A 19,016-nucleotide genomic window follows, 5' to 3' on the forward strand; every position below is an offset into this window, starting at 1 on the left:
TGTAATTCTTATATACTTATCAAAAACGAACCTGACCTACACTTCACCACATAACCTAATACAACCTAGATATATTCACCTAATCCTTAAACCACATCCTTTCACGATACTATAAGAAACCCTCCAGTATGCTGGGTAATGCGTTTGCAGCGGGCTCTTATTAAACCCAACCATAATTCACATCGTAGCTACGCTATCTATAAGACAATGGATGTTAATCAGAGGTGTTGTGAGAGGAGTAAAAATAAAGTCAAATGTCTAAATTAGTCATGGATTGTGTATTTTTTAAAAAAGCTTTAAAAGCTGAGATATATGTAAACAAATTATTGTTTTACTATCTTTTGATTTTTATGCGACAAACTGAAACGTTTGACGAAGTTGGCGAAGAATGAACGGAATTACTAAGGTCTTACGTTGTAAAGTTATACACACAGTCACATAGTGAGGGGGGAAAAGACGAACGCAGCCAAGTTGACCGTCGAAGGCTGAAGCCGCCTACAGGCCAAGCCTAGTAGGTTCAAAAAAAATAAACTTGAAATCAAGGTGAAGTCATATGAAAATATACCGAATAGAAATCCCCTCATGAAATATATAACTGGTTATGATTCAGGAAGCTTAGCTATGTATGAACTATGGGATATTGGCTAATTTCTTTCGAATGAGGACACTAATAAAAGGGTATTCCTTGCTATCTATACTTCAATGGCAGTAAATGATATACATTAATGGCAATACACTTTCACTGTAGTTATGAGTACACAAAATGGTTATTAGTAATCCATGTTTTCATGAGTATTTCTCTTCAACAGGATTGCTCACATAAGGAACGATTTGCCAATAAGAGTGGTAAAAAGCAGAACAAATGAGAGGTTTAAGAATTGACGATAAATATTTCGCTTCAAGTCCATGACTTAATCATCTGCGCCTCCTTTTAGTCACACTGACAAGTTACAAGCGATTCTCTTCGAATTATCTGTATACCTTCTAACTTTTCCCACACTGACCTGTGAGTTTCCGATCTCTCCATTATCACAAGCCTCGGCTAGCACCCAGTCGTCTGTTGCTGTTTGAATTCCATTGTATATGAGAGTTACACAACCAGACTGGAGGCAATAATGTCATGACGCTCTATCTTAATCCACTCCTTCTCACCAGGAATATTATTATTTTCTTCCTCAGCTGGAATACTTAATGTATCAGTGGTGAAAAATCTTTTAAACTCTTAAATGAATAAAAGGCATTCAAAGCTTAAGAATGTGTTAACATTTTGCTGAGGGATTTAAACGCTATCATATAGAATATGTGAACGATTTAAACGCAATTATACAGAATATGTGCACGAGGGATTTAAACGCTATTATACAGAATATGTGAACGAGAGATTTAAACGCAATTATACAGAATATGTGAACGTGGGATTTAAACGCTATTATACAGAATATGTGAACGAGGGATTTAAACGCTATTATACAGAATATGTGAACGAAATCGAAACACATCAATTTCAGGTTGTAATTTCAACGGCAAAAAATTGTATTCAACATTTTGATTACACTGTGTAGACTTTGATCGGCTCTTGTGATGTATGTGATGCATACGTTTGATGTTGAGGTGGAGGAGGAGGAGTCTGGCAAGGGCAGTGTGTGGGGGGACACCCTCCCGAGGCGACCGAAGATTGCTATATCTCGTCTGTCTCGAGATTCTCCCGTTCTCTCCAGCCCTACGACAGCCAGCCGGTCTGCCAAAGTCTCTTGTGTCGTTCTCCTACCTGATATTCTCTCTCTCTCTCTCTCTCTCTCTCTCTCTCTCTCTCTCTTAGGCGGTGAGGCGAGAGGCAAGGCAGCTATCGCGAGCCGCTACCTTGCCTCTCACACCAAATCTCATCGTCAGAGTACACAACAGGATCCTCTTTCTCTCTCTCTCTCCTTCTCTTACCGGAGTGGTTGGAGAGCAAGGATGTTGCTCTACCGAAGAGGAAAAGTGAAGATTCAGATGTCTTGTGTAAAGATGTATGGCGCAGCGTTATCGAGGCGTGTGAGCGGGTTATTGATGATGTATTGCAAATGCCTCTTACGCAGATATCTCCGGCCTGCTGGGACCCTATGTATATGAATATGCATGTATGTCTAGTGCACTCTAATATACCCCGTGATGTGTGTGTGTGTGTGTGTGTGTGTGTGCGTGTAGCAGTGATACTGTGTTGGTTTAGTAAGGAGTTCAGTTATGCTAAGTTGCTCATGATGTGATCGAAGGGTTCGCGGGGGACCGAATGTGTTTTATTGTTTGTGTTGCTGTCAAGATCTTGCAAACGACAATTAGTTTACGTACTCTTTACGTCCATCGTTGTTTTCAACCGGTTTGTGTTGCTTCTCTGAATCTAGCGTCAATTTTCAGGTATAGTTTTTCTTATTTTTTTTCATCGTGTTTAATATTTTCAATGAGCGGGTATGTCTCATTTTGTCTCCCCCCCCCATCTTTTCCGTGTGACCCCTCACGAACGCTATCAACGATACCCCCTCCACTCCCACCCCCACCCCCCTCATAAACACACACACACACACACACACACACACACTCACACCCTCCTCTCGACACCTCAAGCTTGCCCCAGCCGACCTAATCCCCCCTTTCCCTCCGTGTCTTTGACTGGGATTACGAAGTTATCATAATCTCCCTAACTCCGCCGTCACTCACAGCGTCTGGTCTGTCGCTACCTCGGTGCTACGCTCCCTCCCACACTCTCACTCGCGCTCTACTGAAACGCTCAACTTGTTCTTCAGCCACGGTGTTACCTCGTAGTTACCTGTATTCTCCCACACCACCAACTTGCAGTAATCTTTTCCTTAAAGGACAATGCAAGTTCGAGGGACCGAAAATGCCAAAATGTCGTTTGAGATACTGTAATAACACAATATTCTATTCACATGCAAGTGCTTTTTATGTTGTTAGATTTGAGGTAATGCATCTAAGGTATACGGTATCCAAGAGATACTGTACCAGGTATATTCAAAGCCTGCGATGGAATACAATAAAAAGAGACACAATAGAAAACGGAGCTCAAATTAAAGTATCCTATACACATTAAATATCTCTCCAGTTAGCTTTCTTGAGCGAAACTTCGACGACATGACTTTATCAAGCGCTTTATATAAATTAGAGCTATTCTTTTTTTTTGTAAATTTCAAGTCATTATTTCTCTTCCTCTCTCACTCATGCATGGAATTCAAACAGATTACTTTATGTTTCCGATCATGTTGCCGCTCTACGATACACTTTGCAGTGAAATTACTCGTCAAGGCTGTAGTACAATCATACACCTGGTCCATCGTTAAATCATCTTATCTGGCGACTAACATTAACCTCGTGTGATAACATGTGACGTAGGTAGTTCATGGGCCACGTACCAAACAGGTAGGCGACCTTCGCAATGGGACGAGCCGTAATGTACTTGGCGGCCGCGCCCACACAACCCATATATATATATATATATATATATATATATATATATATATATATATATATATATATATATATATATATATATATATTTCTTTTTCTTTTAAACTATTCGCCATTTCCCGCGTTAGCGAGGTAGCGTTAAAAACAGAGGACTGGGCCTTTTTTGGAATATCCTCACCTGGCCCCCTCTGTTCCTTCTTTTGGAAAATTAAAAAAAAAAAAAAACGAGAGGGGAGGATTTCCAGCCCCCCCGCTCCCTCCCCTTTTAGTCGCCTTCTACGACACGCAGGGAATACGTGGGAAGTATTCTTAATCCCCTATCCCCAGGGATACTATATATATATATACGGTATGGCCTTGATTAGGGCCTCAGCTAACACTGAAAAACAAAGTGACAGGACAACACCGTGAACGAATAAAGTACAAAAATGTAACCTGAGGAAAGAAAAAGATAATCATAAAGATAACCAGAGAAACTTAGGGCAAGAGGAACCTAGAGCGAGGGGTAAGGTCTTCCCCCAACCCCCAGCCCGCGTCTGACACGCACAAATTACATAAATTTCGGGGCACAGCATCAGCCAGGGGCGAGACGAGAAGTCCACAGAAAATTCTGTATTGGTTTAAAGATTTGTTTTTTTTTTTATACGGTGGGTAGAAATTTTACCCTCCCTAAGGGGCTATTAGGAGAGTTAGGAAGGAGTTGTGTATCTGATTCTGAGAGAGAGAGAGAGAGAGAGAGAGAGAGAGAGAGAGAGAGAGAGAGAGAGAGAGAGAGAGAGAGAGAGAGAGAGAAACAAATTGCCTCCAATTTTGACAACACGACACGGAAGTCATTCCGGAAATACAGCGACGAAATCAGACGAAAACTTTTTAATAATAATAATAATAATAATAATAATAATAATAATAATAATAACAATAATAATTATAACAATAATAATGATAATAATGTAATTCCAACGCCGAACGAATGAAAAACAACGTAGCGCCTTCCAGAGAACGTCAACCAACCCGAACTTCTAGCACCCTGATACCACCCGTCATCGCTCGCTGGCCAGCCATACAGCCATCGTCAACCATATTGATTAGAACGTAACTTACCCTTAACCCACATCGAAGTCACGATCCCTCCGAAGTCAGTGCAGTTCTTCGAGTACTTCACTCGATCGTGTAGTGCTGATGTACTTAAACATAATACGACCATCAATGTTGACTAATCACTGTGATAAATAGTACACACATCACCGGAAACATTGCTCCCATCTGTAAATAATACTCATCTGAGTATAATATGGTCCTCAAATCTTTGTATACTACCCACATCACTGCAGAAATCACTCGCATCACTCTATCCAGAATTTATACACATGTAGACAGTATCCAAATCACGCTACACTATCTACGTACATCACTGTAGACAGTACTATAATTTTACTGTACTAATATCATTGTAGAATGTTCTCATATCGCTGTAAAACGCATATATCACTGTAAGGTACTCATACCACTGCAGACATCACTCATATCATTTCGTATTACTGCAATACTCCCATCACTCAACAGTCCTCACTGCACTGTACACTAACCAGCACTAGACCGTCCTCGTATCACCCTAAATAGACCTCATAACACTATCAGAACACTGATATCACTGTAGACAATACCCATGTCACTTTAAACCGCGTCCAGATCGCTGAAAAATGTTTCATATCACTGAAGACGACATATCACCGTTGAGAAAACTCATCAGCGAAATTCTATCAGGTAAAATAAAACTTAAAGAAAAAAATATCCATACACTACTATGATGTTTAGAAATCAACTCCTTGCCTAAGACCCTTCGGTATGGTGACCTGGTGCTTAAACGTGACCCCCATTAAGTGTTGGGACAAAGGTCAGCCTATCACATTCAAGGGTCGTTCGTACCTTTGTGCTCAAAGATCGTACAGTCGTGTACAAAATACCGATGGAATTAAGAAGAAATACGGTTATATTTCCAAGATATGATTCAGTATTGTCAAAAAGAGAGAAAAAAAAAGCGTGTGGAGTAGGTACAAAACAAATATGAAACTTATTACATTTGAGAAGTATTAATTCTAAGTGAAAAAAAGAGAAAAAAAAATGCGTATGGAGTACGTACAAAACAAATATGAAATGATTTACATTTGAAAAGTATCAATTCTAAGTAAAGATTAAGTGCAAGGATAAGTATTGGGCAAGAATTCTGGAAACGAAAGAGGATAATTGTATGTAGCCAGAGCGTAAATCACGCTAAGTGAAAATGATAAAAGTGGCGAAGGTAAACTGACTTACTCGTTGTAAATCTAAATCACGTAAACCCTTACATACTTGTTTACAAGAATTCACTGTAAAATAAAAAAAAAAGGCTCATATATCCCCCATTGACAAAGTTATCTTCTAACCTTACCGCACATTATGCAAATTGAAAACTGTATTTACATAAGACAGTAACGAAGAACGTGCGGCCTCCTTAGAACCTGTCAGTGGTGAAAGACGCACGGTAAAAATGTAACACGTAGCCCGATAAGAGATAAGGATTTTGGCTAGCGAATGATAAGAGACGATAAGTTGAATTCACAGAAAACGGTCTCTGAAGAAGAGAGAGAAAAAAAAGTACTGAAGAAGGCGAACTACTTTGGGCTTCAGGGAAACGAAGAGATATATAGATAAGTGGGATGTGCTGGCGATGGTATATAGGAAAGGGATGGTGGTGTTCATCAAGGGGAGGACTTGCGATGACACATAGGCAAAAAAGCAGTACAGTCACTAAGCGTTCACAGAAGGAAAATCTTGAAGTCATGTCAGTTACGTATTATTATAAGTTTTATGAGCAGTGATGAAAAGATTGTAAGTTTGTGGACTGGACGCCTAAGTAGCCCACGAGTGGGTAAGGTAGTGATTTAAGACTGACATCAAAGGTAAGAGAAAGAAACCTGACAGACACTGAAATGATGGCTGAGAAAAAAAGAAAAATTAAGTAAAGAAAAACTGTAAACGAGAAACTCTAATAAAATTTGATGTCTCGCCATAGCTGGCTCGGTTGTTGCAAATGAATCTGTCACAGTATATGACTCGTCTACATTTTTATAAGCTAATGACGTGGTTCTCCATAAGCACCGGAAGCATGACAAGACATCCTGGCCAATTCCTGAAAGCCCAGGCGCCCTGGTCGTGGGTACATCAACGCTGCTTTGCATATCGTAATAATGCACATTTGTCTCAGCCAAGCTCACATCTTGCTTGCCATAGCATAGCTCATTCTTACTGCTACTGCCTTACCGCTGCCCATCCTACCTCAACACTTTCTTATCATAGGTTACAAATCACCTTATTTGTCCTATCTTCACTTGCCTCTAACCTTGTCCTAGCCTAGCTCGCTGTTTACCTTGTTCTAGCCTAGCTTGCTTCTTACCTTGTACTACCCTAGCTCGCTAACTACTGATTCTTTACCCTAACCCCAAAGACCTTTGGCAACCACAATTGCCTCATCCTAGTCCGCCGTACTTATTCTAAACCTAATTCAAAACGTTTATCTTCATTTCAACTTTCTCTTCATTAGTTCACCAAACTTGTCCTATCCTCCATATTCAACATTTCTCTTACCCTACTTCAACGCTTTAGTCCAACATTAATTCAACCTATGTTCTATCCTAGTTCAACATACACATTCTGCTTTGATTCAATAAATTCGTGTATCTCCGCATCCTTGTTCTATGCTAATCCAACAAACTAGTTTTAATCTATTTCAAAGCATATTTTAATTAACACACGTGTTATAACCCAGTTCAACGCATTAACACTTTAACAAAATGAGGTGTCCTAATACAGTTCATGTTTTCCTCTCATAGTTCAACATTTTCCCTTAACCTTACCCAACACATAGAATTTGATGACATCTCTACTGTTTCATGCCTTGCATTCCTCCCTTCTCGGCCCTTTATTGTGTTCATAATTTTCAAATTCTTGTTCAACTCATCTACACTGCACTTTTAAGCCCTGACGAAGGAATAACACGTGTTCACAGCACTTGTCCCGAGGCCTCCAGTAACTCTCACTTATATCGTCTTGTTCCAGCGAACAAGAAGTCCCTTTCCAATTGTTACGAGGCTTCCAAATCATGGGGGTCTTTATAGGTAAATATCTAAAAATCACGAGAACATATGTAAATATTCAATCCACAAAAGTTTGGGGGGTTATTCATCGTTGTTTTGTGTCGAAATAAGCTACACCTGATGTATAAACTTTGATGTAAATAAAGCTGAACAATGAGCGATAACGTATCAATGGCTAGATGTTAAACACCGAACCTGCCCATACGTAGTGATAAGCTGTTATTCATATAGTGAAAATAAAGTTTATCTTTCATTACAATCACCCTATAGTTATATCTTACACCTTACAACTCTACGGCTTGTGAATGTACCTCTAAAACTCTGAGCATTGCTGTGAGACCAGGAGGCGTGAGGCAAGGTTAGCTAACACAGGGCATTACCTCATCCTAGGATAAAGGGGTGGGAGGTGGGAGGAAGATTAACACAGCACTATGAAGGCCCTTCTCACAAGAGAAAATGACATGTAGGAGAGACCCAACCATCACCCCAGTCTACCCCCAGTCTACTCCCTAGCTACAGATGGGCTCAAGACTTACCTTAGACATAGTGTCGTTGTCGACGATCAGTTCGGGTTCGGCCCAGTCCACCTTGACTTCAGTATTGCCCCATGGCTGCACGCGACCGGAGAAAAGCCGCCTGCGAGCCATGGCTGCGGCCTTGTGGCTCGTGTACTCGACGAAGGCGTATCCCCGGTTCTTGGTGCGGTCGTTGATGCAAGGGTATAAGATGATCTTGACGACGCCCTCCGTGACGCGCTTCATCTCTTCCTGCACCTCCTCCCGCGAAAGGTTCTTGGGGATGCCGCCTACAAAGAGGCGATTATTGTCGACGCTGCGGGTTACACCCAGGTAACGGTTAGGACGGATTTCATAAGAGTTGAGGGTAAGGAGCGCTTTCTCGGCCTCCTGACGGTTGGAGTATTGGACGAAGCCGTAGCCACGGTTGACGCCAGGGGCGTCCATCATGAGCCGCACGTCGTAGATCTTGCCAGCTTGCTCCATCGCCGGCACCAGCTCGTCTTCAAACAAGTCTCGTGGGATTTTGCCGACGAAGACTTCACAACCCTTAGGAGGTGGTGGCCCTTCCCAGCCGGGTGGTGGCCCGTATCTCCGCTGGCCGTTTTCCTGCACCAGCGGGTAACCCGTGTGCTGCAGCAGCCCCTGCAGCGCCTGCGTCATGTGCTGCACGCTGATGGGATCGACGGCGTCTTCGGTGCCGGAGCTGGTGCTGCTTTCAGGTCCACTCGTCATCCTAGTTCCAGACTAACTAAGAAGTCCGCCGTCGCTAACGGTATGCTAACGCCCTTATCTTATCGCCACAACGATAACACCATCCGCCACCATGACCAACTCCGACGTTTTCTACCACAAGAGAGGAAAACCTCAGAACTATCTTTTTTACTACGAGGTTTTTGCGACGCCCCTGTATTGCTTGCTAACAGGGTGGTGGTGGCACCCTACCTCCCACCCATACTGCTCGCTTACAATTCCATTCCAGCGACCACCATAAACTTGCCTCCGAATTCTCCTTACGTTTACATCCTGCTGTTTTCCCTCCAGCTGTCCAGCAGGAACTGCAACCGCAGGTGCAGCCATAGGAACAGTAACAGAAGCAGCGGCACTGGAAAAAGTAGCAATCACAAAGCTATTAGGGCACTTTACTAAGTGTCAAATTCATAGTGACAACAATGACAGAGAAGCCCCCTTTTGGTTGGTGGTTCTGGAAGTTTTTGCCATGAGCGTAATCAACAAGTCTGTGATAACAGTGTTTGTTAGGTGGTGACTTGTAACAGTGGCAACAGTTGTAGTGACATTACGTGCAACATCTTTAAACTTAGTTGCAATAGTGGCAAGATGTATGAAGCGGCAACAACAGCGACAGAGTTGTGAAGTCCGTGGTGTACGCGGTCAGCGTTCCTTGACGCATAAGTTTGAATCGAGGGTGCGGCAATCGGCCCACAGTCAAACCCAGCTGTTCATTCACCCCTAGGGGGTGGGTGGGTTGGTCGAGAGAGAGAGAGAGAGAGAGAGAGAGAGAGAGAGAGAGAGAGACAGAGAGAGAGAGAGAGAGAGACAGAGAGAGAGATTAAGGCCTCCGTTGCCCACACCGTCTCAACATAAATACACAGCGGCAAAAGCAGCAGCAGCAGTAGGAAGTTCAGTATCAACAGCAGCTATAGAACACGAAAACACTCATGAAAACAACTCTCTCTCTCTCTCTCTCTCTCTCTCTCTATATATATATATATATATATATATATATATATATGAATATATATATATATATATATATATATATATATATATATATATATATATATATATATATATTTTCTTTTTTCTTTCATACTATTCGCCATTTCCCGCGTTAGCGAGGTAGCGTTAAGAACAGAGGACTGGGTCCTTGAGGGAATATCCTCAATTTTCCAAAAGGAAGAAGGATATATATATATATATATATATATATATATATATATATATATATATATATATATATATATATATATATATATATATGATCCCTGGGATAGAGGAGAAGGCACTCTTCCCATACATTTCCTGCATGTCGTGGAGGGTTACTAAGAGGGACGGAAGCGGGGTGGTGGTGGTGGTGGAAGGAAATCCTTCTCTCCTATATTACTTTCAGAAGGAGGAACAAAGGCAGGAGCCATACGAGGATCATTTCCAATTTCCTCAAAGGTTCAATCATCTGTTGTGGACGCTACCTTGCTAGAGCGGGAAATGGTTAGCGCGTCAAAGAAAGTGAAAGCTAAAGGACGAGCGGTAACTGTGAAATGTGGTGGATGGGGAACAGCAACTGGCTTAGACAATACATTTCAATCCTACTTCAGACATTGTCTGGAAGTCATTTTGTTACAAGTCTTTCGTCTACTCAATTTGTTACAAGTCTATAGTCTACTCAAATCATGTACTCAAACTATACTCAAAGCCTCTTGAACACGACAGTACGACCCTTGAACACGACAGTACGACCCTTCTTGAGCACGACGGTTCGACCCTTTACGGTCACGTCAAAGGCCAGGCCATCTTACCCAAAAGCTTGTACCGCCCAGCTCAAGGGGGTACGTAGAGTTCAAGGGGAACGTACCGTTGAGTTCAAGGGAGACGTACCGTTGAATTCAAGGGGTTCGTACCGTAGAGTTCAAGGGAGTACGTACCATAGAGTTCAAGGGAGTACGTACCGTAGAGTTCAAGGGCCGTAGAGTTCAAGAGGAACGTACCGTAGAGTTCAAGGGGCTGTGTACCGTACAGTTCAAGGAGGACGTACCGTAAGTTCAAGGGAGTGCGTAGTGTCTAGAGTTTAAGGGTGACGTATCGTCGAGCCCAAAAGACGTACAGGTACGCACCGTCCGTCCAGCTCCGGAGAGAGAGAGAGAGAGAGAGAGAGAGAGAGAGAGAGAGAGAGAGAGAGAGAGAGAGAGAGCACACCGAGTGGGATGAATGGAAAGCTATTGTTGGGGGTGGGGAGGAGGAGTTGACGGGGGAAGTCTGTCTAAGTTGCCTTAGAGAAAGGTCGCCTTCATCTTATCAGTGGTCCTTATCAGCTCGGTGTATGACATCACAGCTAGGAATTACACCCGCCTTGGCAATGGTAGACCAATGGTTTACTCTGGCCTTCAATTTCCTCTCACCTTGAATGTGTCCAACAAACAGCAAACCAAACCTGTGTATATATATATATATATATATATATATATATATATATATATATATATATATATATATATATCGTGTATACCTTTGTGGACGCCAGAGATATGCGTTGAAGTGGTGGGCGTCACCAGCAGTCGAGTGTAAGCTTTATGTGACGCGTGACGGAAGAGGGCGTGACGCATCACTCACCTGGATAACGCACCCCTTAAGGCCCAGGTGTGGCCGGCTTCCCCATGCGTACAACGCTCACGGTACTTCTGTCTCGACCCCCCTACATATGGTTCTCTACAGAACCCGACCCATCGTATGTGTTTCTTCTTTCTGGTCTTTTTCTCATTTTTTCCATATCATTATTCCTTGCCTTCTACCACCAAATTACCCTTACCTGAACCATCCATCACCTTGTTCCATCTGAAGTCGTCAGACCTCTAGAATTTGTGTCTAGGTGTAAAATATTCTTCTGTCAGGGACTGTATCAATGTTGAAATGACTCACTAGATAACCTTACGTCTCCTACCGTTTTCCTGGCCTCTACCACAGCCCGAGTAGCCTCCAATAACCTTACCCCTACTGCCACTTTAATGACCGTTAACCATCATCGTCATATGGGTGTCTATCTCCCTCACACTACACCCTCAGACGTTGGGAGGATAGCCCCGCGAAAACCATCACACTAGCCACCATTTCTTGTAACTGTTTGAGAGTCTTTGTTTACAATGATACCCTCTACTACCTATTTATGATCTCTACCATTTATTATGCTGCATTCTACTATCATTCTCCACTCCTGCATTCTACTATCGTTCTCCACTCTTCCACCTAGAGTGCTTCCCTTCTACCATTTATATTATGCTGCATTCTACTACCTATTATGCTGCATTCTACTACCTATTATGCTGCATTCTACTACCTATTATGCTGCATTCGACTACCTATTATGCTGCATTCTACTACCTATTATGCTGCATTCTACTACCTATTATGCTGCATTCTACTACCTATTATGCTGCATTCTACTACCTATTATGCTGCATTCTACTACCTATTATGCTGCATTCTACTACCTATTATGCTGCATTCTACTACCTATTATGCTGCATTCTACTACCTATTATGCTGCATTCTACTACCTATTATGCTGCCCTCTACCACCTATTATGCTGCCCTTTTCTAACACCTACTGTGCCGATCTTTACCGCCTGATTGGCCTAGCTTCTGCCGCCAACTATCACCTCGGCTTACACCATCTACTACGCTGAATACCACCGCTAACTATGCTGACCTGCCAACCTGACATCTATCATCTACGAGGACCTTCACCAGACCTGTAACACCTGTCATCCTCAACACATGCATTACATACACTCTTGACTTCCTCCACTTATCTACTTCCGCCATTACTATCAAAACCGCCAATATCAACCGTCATACCACACACCATCTGCCAATATCATTCTGTTTTATCATAACTGGTAGCATCGGCAACTCTAAAGGGGAATCGCAAGCTGCTTAAATCTGCCCAACATGTTAAGAGAAAAGAGTGAGGGGTGATCTGATCACAACTTTTAAAAGTTTTTGATTCACACTAATGACGTAGACAGTGACCAGGTCTTCGAAAGGTGCAGGCGACTCAATAACCAGAGGTTAGTACAATGCGTTCACCACAAAACTAAAAATCAAGGGTTAACGACAAGAGAGAATAGGGCCCAAGAAGTGTACAACACCCTCCCCGTACTGTACAAGTACGTAATCATAAGCTGTCGGCCGGCCAGGGTAATCATAGTTATGGTGCTCTGTCCCAGCCAAAATAAGTATCCATTTCCTTACCAACGGAAAGATGTCCCGCGCCGAGGCATCGAACCCAGGCATGTGGATTTTAAGTCAGTAATGCTACCCATAACACCACATGAGATGGCGTTTTATTGAAGATTTATTCATTATATTTTTTGGCTTCTACAACTATTCTGTTCATAACTAAATCCTCTTCTAATCTCTTTATCTTTTCTTACAGGAGTCACGTGTCTTATCACAGACTACTGGATCCCCTATCTCACTCATGATTCACTTCCATGTAATAAAAGTTCGTGATTACAAACAGTATAATCCCAGTGGGGCCAACACTTTATCTCTGCTTCGTAAATCATCCTAAATCCTATCAAAAAATAAAAAAAAAAAATCCCGAAAAAGATTAATAAAATTGAAACTCAACTTGTAATCTGGCAAAAGAAAAAAAGCTCTGGTGTGTTTTCCGTTCGAAACGCCTCGCCAGATATAGACACTAGTGTATTCTATTCTCATATTCTGACGCTTATTGGTGTGCAATAATAGCAAACCTTTACAAATCAGGCAACGTTGGAATTCTTCACTTTTCCAACAATATATATATATATATATATATATATATATATATATATATATATATATATATATATATATATATATATATTACGTACTTATACTGTACGGAGAGGGTGTTCTACACTCCTGGGGCCCCGTTCTCTCCTATATATATATATATATATATATATATATATATATATATATATATATATATATATATATATATATATATATCATCCCTGGGGATAGGGGAGAAAGAACACTTCCCACGTATTCCCTGCGTGTCGTAAAAGGCGACTAAAAGCGGAGGGAGTGGGAAGCTGGAAATCCTCCCCTCCAGATTTTTCTTTTCCAAAAGAATGAACAGAGATAGGGGCCAAGTGAGGATTTTCCCTTTTGGGCTCAGTCCTCTGTTCTTAACGTTACCTGGCTAACGCGGAAAAAAGGAAATAACATTCACATTTGAACTTACTGACATTCTAACTTTCCCCGCCTCTTGTTTTTAAAATACCCAACCGACTTATCGTATCAGAAATCGCCTACAGGTGTCTCTACCAACGATAAGAATACGCAGGAGAGAGAGAGAGAGAGAGAGAGAGAGAGAGAGAGAGAGAGAGAGAGAGAGAGAGAGAGAGAGAGAGAGAGAGAGAGAGATCTAACCTAAATAGCCCTACAACCTAGATAGATGGTCGTCTATCTTATGGACGTGCGTACACGGTAACCCAACAAATATATATATAGTCGTCCACTTCAACTTTGCGCGTACACGCCCACCCCTCGCAATATGTGTTAGGCTTCTGAACGTCCTTATTATTAAAAGGGAAAAGTTAATACATTTCAGTTGTTGAGGAAAGTGAAGAAGCATAACATGAGCAATGTGAGGAAATAGGTGACTTAAAAAGCATGAATTCAACGGACGATTGCATTAAGGAGGAGCCTCTGAACTTGTTCGTAAAGACAAATATTATGTAACACTTCAGCCTGCTGTTCTTTTCGTAATCTTGGGGTACCAGAGGCCTATAGTAAAGATGATATATGATAAACAACACGAATTCAAAGCAATACTCCCACTTAAGCCACCCCAAACAAGGTCAGGAGTTGACATACCTACGTAGCAAAGTGTTGGGGGGGAATCGAATCCTCTGACAGCAGATGGTTAAAAGTTCGCAAGGGAATGAGTTATTTTGTGGATGTGGCATTCAGAGATTGGATGGTGACACGGGCAAAACCCTCATCGCATCGCGTTTGAAATAATAATAATAATAATAATAATAGTTATACTAATAAATTAGCAACATTTAATCCTGGTCCAACACAGTAACTTTTACATCAAATTGTAGATTCATCTATATAATTTAACGGTTACGTCAGCTTCAACTCAGGAGCTTACACAATCACCGATTCCATTCTATATCGTACAATAAGTGTTTGAATTTCTTATAATAGTATTTTTTCACCTATGCTATCTTTATCTTATTCATATTATACATTTTTATCATTTTATCTGATCTATTCATCTTATCTAACATTCGATGTATTCAGTAACTACGCGAAATGGAACATTAATCTCTTTCGTGTATCTTGGTTATAACTATACGCTACTGAAAACAAAACTCAAAAAATAATGAGTCATCTAACAGCATTATAGTCAAATACGATGGCACAAGATATCCCATTCCTTACGATTTTCCTTTTGGGAAATATAGATACACACTTTAATGCAAGTTAAATAAACCATGCCCATATGTCACTGTCAAACATTATGGTCTTAGTTAAGACAGTGTATAATTTGGATAAACAAAGACGAGATTCCACAACATAGATTTCTTACATATATGGATTAAAGAACTTATACATAAGCTTGCCCTAAAGTAGTACGCATTTTCTTTCATGAACTATTGCTTTAAATTATTGGTTTAGACTAAAATATTTTCCTTCTGTTCTTTAAAAGTTCTCCTTGGTAGTCGATGTTACTCATTATGTCAGTTGTTCCCAGCAAGAGCACTAACAACAGACTGTTAAGACACTAATGTTGAGAAACTTCGAATAAAAGATGCTTGAAAATCATTTATCATAAAAGGTAAGCTCTGTACACCATATTCACTCTCCGTCACTGAAGACCGTCGAGGTATTTGAAAATTGGTTTATCTTTTTATTGATAACCAGTATATAGACCACATTTGTTATCGTTATCAGTCTGTATTTTGATATATATGCTGAATTAATCTTTTAACTTCACGTCTTTACTTTGTTTCGGTTGCACTACTGACTTCTTATTCACCGTCTGCTCCTTACTCACTCATTACCCTCACAAATTCTCTTCCGTTACCTTTTACTCACAATGTTCTCAGCTTACCCATGAGTAATCTCTAACTTAACCCTTGCTTGACATAGAAATAATCTATCCCAACGATTCAACTCCTAGGTACTAAAAACTCGTTAAATTGATCATGATCCATCTCTTATCCTACTTATATTCTTCACACCGTAGTTTACTATCGACCTACAGTTCTTTTTTAGTCCCTAATCACAGTCTAACCCTTACCTTTCCTATCATTCTTTACCCTCCTCACAGTCTTCTACTTAATCTTCAATCTACGGACAACTTATTCATCATACTAATTAAAAAATGAATCTTCGTCAAACCAAGGCCTTGCTTTATGTAAGGAGAGACGCTTGCCTTACCTATAATCCCTCTCTCGACCTAACGTATTTTCTCGTACTTACCCTCACCCATTTTACCCCATCATCTTACCTAGCGTTAACCCTCCTCCCGCTATCTCACCTGAAACCTCATACGTGCCTCTCCACTTTCATCATCTGTCCCTTACTTTACCTTAACTTTCTTACTTTCTCTCAACCTCATTTATATTATGCACTTCCTCATTATCCACTACTTATTGGCTTAAAGGCTAATTGTCCGCCACTTACCTTCTCATCCGCTATTTACCACCACTCACCTTGTTCAGTCTGATGCTATTGTCCTCATCCATCATTGGTTTGGCCCAGTCGACGGTGATGTCACGCAGCCCCCATGGCATCAGATGGGAGAACAGCTTACGGCGCGCCATGGCGGCTGCTCGGTGGCTTTCGTATTCGACGAAGGCGTAGCCGCGGTTCTTGGAACGGTCCTTCAGTCTCCCGTGCATGATGACCTTAACCACCCCCTCGGTCACCTGTTGCATCTCCTGCAGCAGCTCCTGCTTGGTACGACTGACAGGGATATTTCCCAGGTACAGCCGCCTGTTGTCCACGCTTAGCCTGACACCTATGTAGCTCCCTGAACGGATCTCGTAGTTGTTCAGCATCTTAACGGCCAACTCGGCTACCAAGGGCGTGGCGTAGGTGACGAAGGCGTAGCCGCGGTTGGTGCCCGTGAAGGTCATCATGAGCCGCAGCTGGTACACAGTGCCAGCCCTCTCTACCACTGGCAGGAGCTCATCTTCAAACAGGTCCCGAGGTAACCTCACGACGAACACCTCGCTGCCCCGTTGGGGCACGGGGTTGCTCCACCCTGGCGGCGGCCCGTATACTCGCTGACCGTTCGTCCGCACAACCAAACACCCTTTCCACTGCCACACTAACCTGGCTGCATACTCTGCCCGGTTCCAGTTCTTCTGGTAACTACAAAGCGACATTTGTAACAGATCATCAACCTCAAAGACTCTTACTGTGTGGTCTGCGAGGCACTAAACCCTGGGCCCCTACGTAGCCTAGTCTCGCCTAAGAGAATTTCAGCGGCACCAAATGATGAGAGGTGATGACACATGTCGAAATAAATCATTAAAAAAAACTCAATAACGCCAATTTAAAGATATATGATACGAGTCGTTGTTAAATCACATGGCATTGCTTCAAAAAAAGAGACACTTTTGTTCTAATCTATTGAGTTTAAACAATAAATAAAGAGGAAACACGAGCGCGCGTTACTTTGATAACAAGAAAACAGACGAACGTTGGAGGAAAGTTGAGACAAGTCTGTCACATTTACAAATTATGCCTAACAGTATTCCTCTAGACTTAGGAGCGAGTACTACACTGCAGTATCGGCCATATCTCTCATCAATTCTTATTAGTTTAAGAAATAATCATATCACAAACGTGCTAGCTATGTGCCGTAGACGGTAAAGTATTTCACGGTGTACGGCGCAGTGGCTGAGATCGACTGAGAGCAACAAGCGGGGGACATGTTCCTCCAGAACCACAATGTAAACAAAGTGTCATGACGTGATCGGCGAGACGCTACGCCTCACAACTCCTCCTCTTCCATCTTTTAACTCCACGTCACTCCCCAGGATACACTCCATTGGTTGCAATTTTTCCTGTACTTCCTCCACTTTTCTAGTTACCCAAGTCATTACTTGGCAATGCGTGCTAGAGTAAGTGAATACGTGTTAACGGAAACCATCTGTGGCTTTATTTATCTTTATGTAAGCTGGGTAAACAGCGTACAGCCAGAAGACTGACGCTTATTCTTATGTAACAAAATAAATTTGCCATAGTTGCTCACGATGAAGTAATACAATCCATAACAGAATATTTTCTTCGGAAGAGCTATTTCTTCAAACGCGTATATCTAACCTAACTAAATTTTGAAGACTGTTCGTCCATTTTCTTTCCATTTGGATTACGAGTCAAAAACGGAATATTCGATTCTCTATGAACTTGCGTAAAGATATATCAATATTCTCTTAAAAACAAAAGCTTATAACTGTATATACTTTTTTATTCTTTAAATATATTAAAATTATGCATAATTAATCCTTATAATAACAAAACATGTTAACGCAACAACTGACCCATGTTTACACGGGTAAAAAAAACACTTTTTGTCTTTACACATTTCTCAAAGAATTCCTTGTTGTGAAACAGTCACTTCAGAACTCTAAATATTGGACACGAAGTAAAGGATTATGAACCACCGTATACATGAGTGATTATTCCCTACCATCAGAATGTAACTTTCTGTACAAATAATTCAAGGTCTACCTACATGAAAATAATCAATTGTATTAGACAAACTTGGTGATTTCAGCTTACGTCACAGCATGGATACCCAAGACCTCTGACGAAAATTGATGGTGTCAGCCCATGTGCTGAGCTATTAACACGCGTACGATAGGGTCGAGTTCTCTATATAGTATCGTTGCTGTGTCGTGGCCTCACACCACCACATGTGATGACGCATGGCAACATTGTGCTTTGTAAACTGAGGCCAAAGACGTTCAGTTCCACACCTTGGAGTTATCACAAAAAGTAATCAGAGCTAACCCACACAATCGAACCACCCAAAACTGCTTGAATGTACATATTAAAAAACAAATTCCTTAAATTCTACAAACATGGGGTTAACTGTGTTCAAACTTGGATCACAAATCAGATTAACAAATGGTTCACACTGAACAATGGG

General features: G+C 41.5%; 2 protein-coding genes across 3 annotated transcripts in view; both read right to left on the minus strand.

Annotated features, from left to right (window-relative positions):
* Positions 1–8,980, minus strand: part of LOC139765993 (probable RNA-binding protein 46) — a 33,766-nt gene extending 24,786 nt beyond the window's left edge. For both annotated transcript variants that reach the window (XM_071694032.1, XM_071694031.1), the window contains exon 1: positions 8,129–8,980. In XM_071694032.1, coding sequence (XP_071550133.1) covers positions 8,129–8,842 — 714 coding nt within the window. In that variant the 5' untranslated portion in view covers positions 8,843–8,980. The remainder of the gene's footprint in view (positions 1–8,128) is intronic.
* Positions 8,981–9,020: 40 nt separating this feature from the next.
* LOC139765994 (probable RNA-binding protein 46) lies at positions 9,021–17,244 on the minus strand. The gene is made up of 2 exons (XM_071694033.1): positions 16,567–17,244; positions 9,021–9,212 (listed from the first exon to the last, which is right to left on the minus strand). The coding sequence occupies exons 1-2, from the start codon at positions 17,242–17,244 to the stop codon at positions 9,027–9,029; spliced, it is 864 nt and encodes a 287-aa protein (XP_071550134.1). The 3' UTR covers positions 9,021–9,026.
* Between the last annotated feature and the right edge of the window lie 1,772 nt (positions 17,245–19,016).

Source organism: Panulirus ornatus, chromosome 56 (assembly GCF_036320965.1).
Source record: "Panulirus ornatus isolate Po-2019 chromosome 56, ASM3632096v1, whole genome shotgun sequence".
NCBI lineage: Eukaryota > Metazoa > Arthropoda > Malacostraca > Decapoda > Palinuridae > Panulirus > Panulirus ornatus.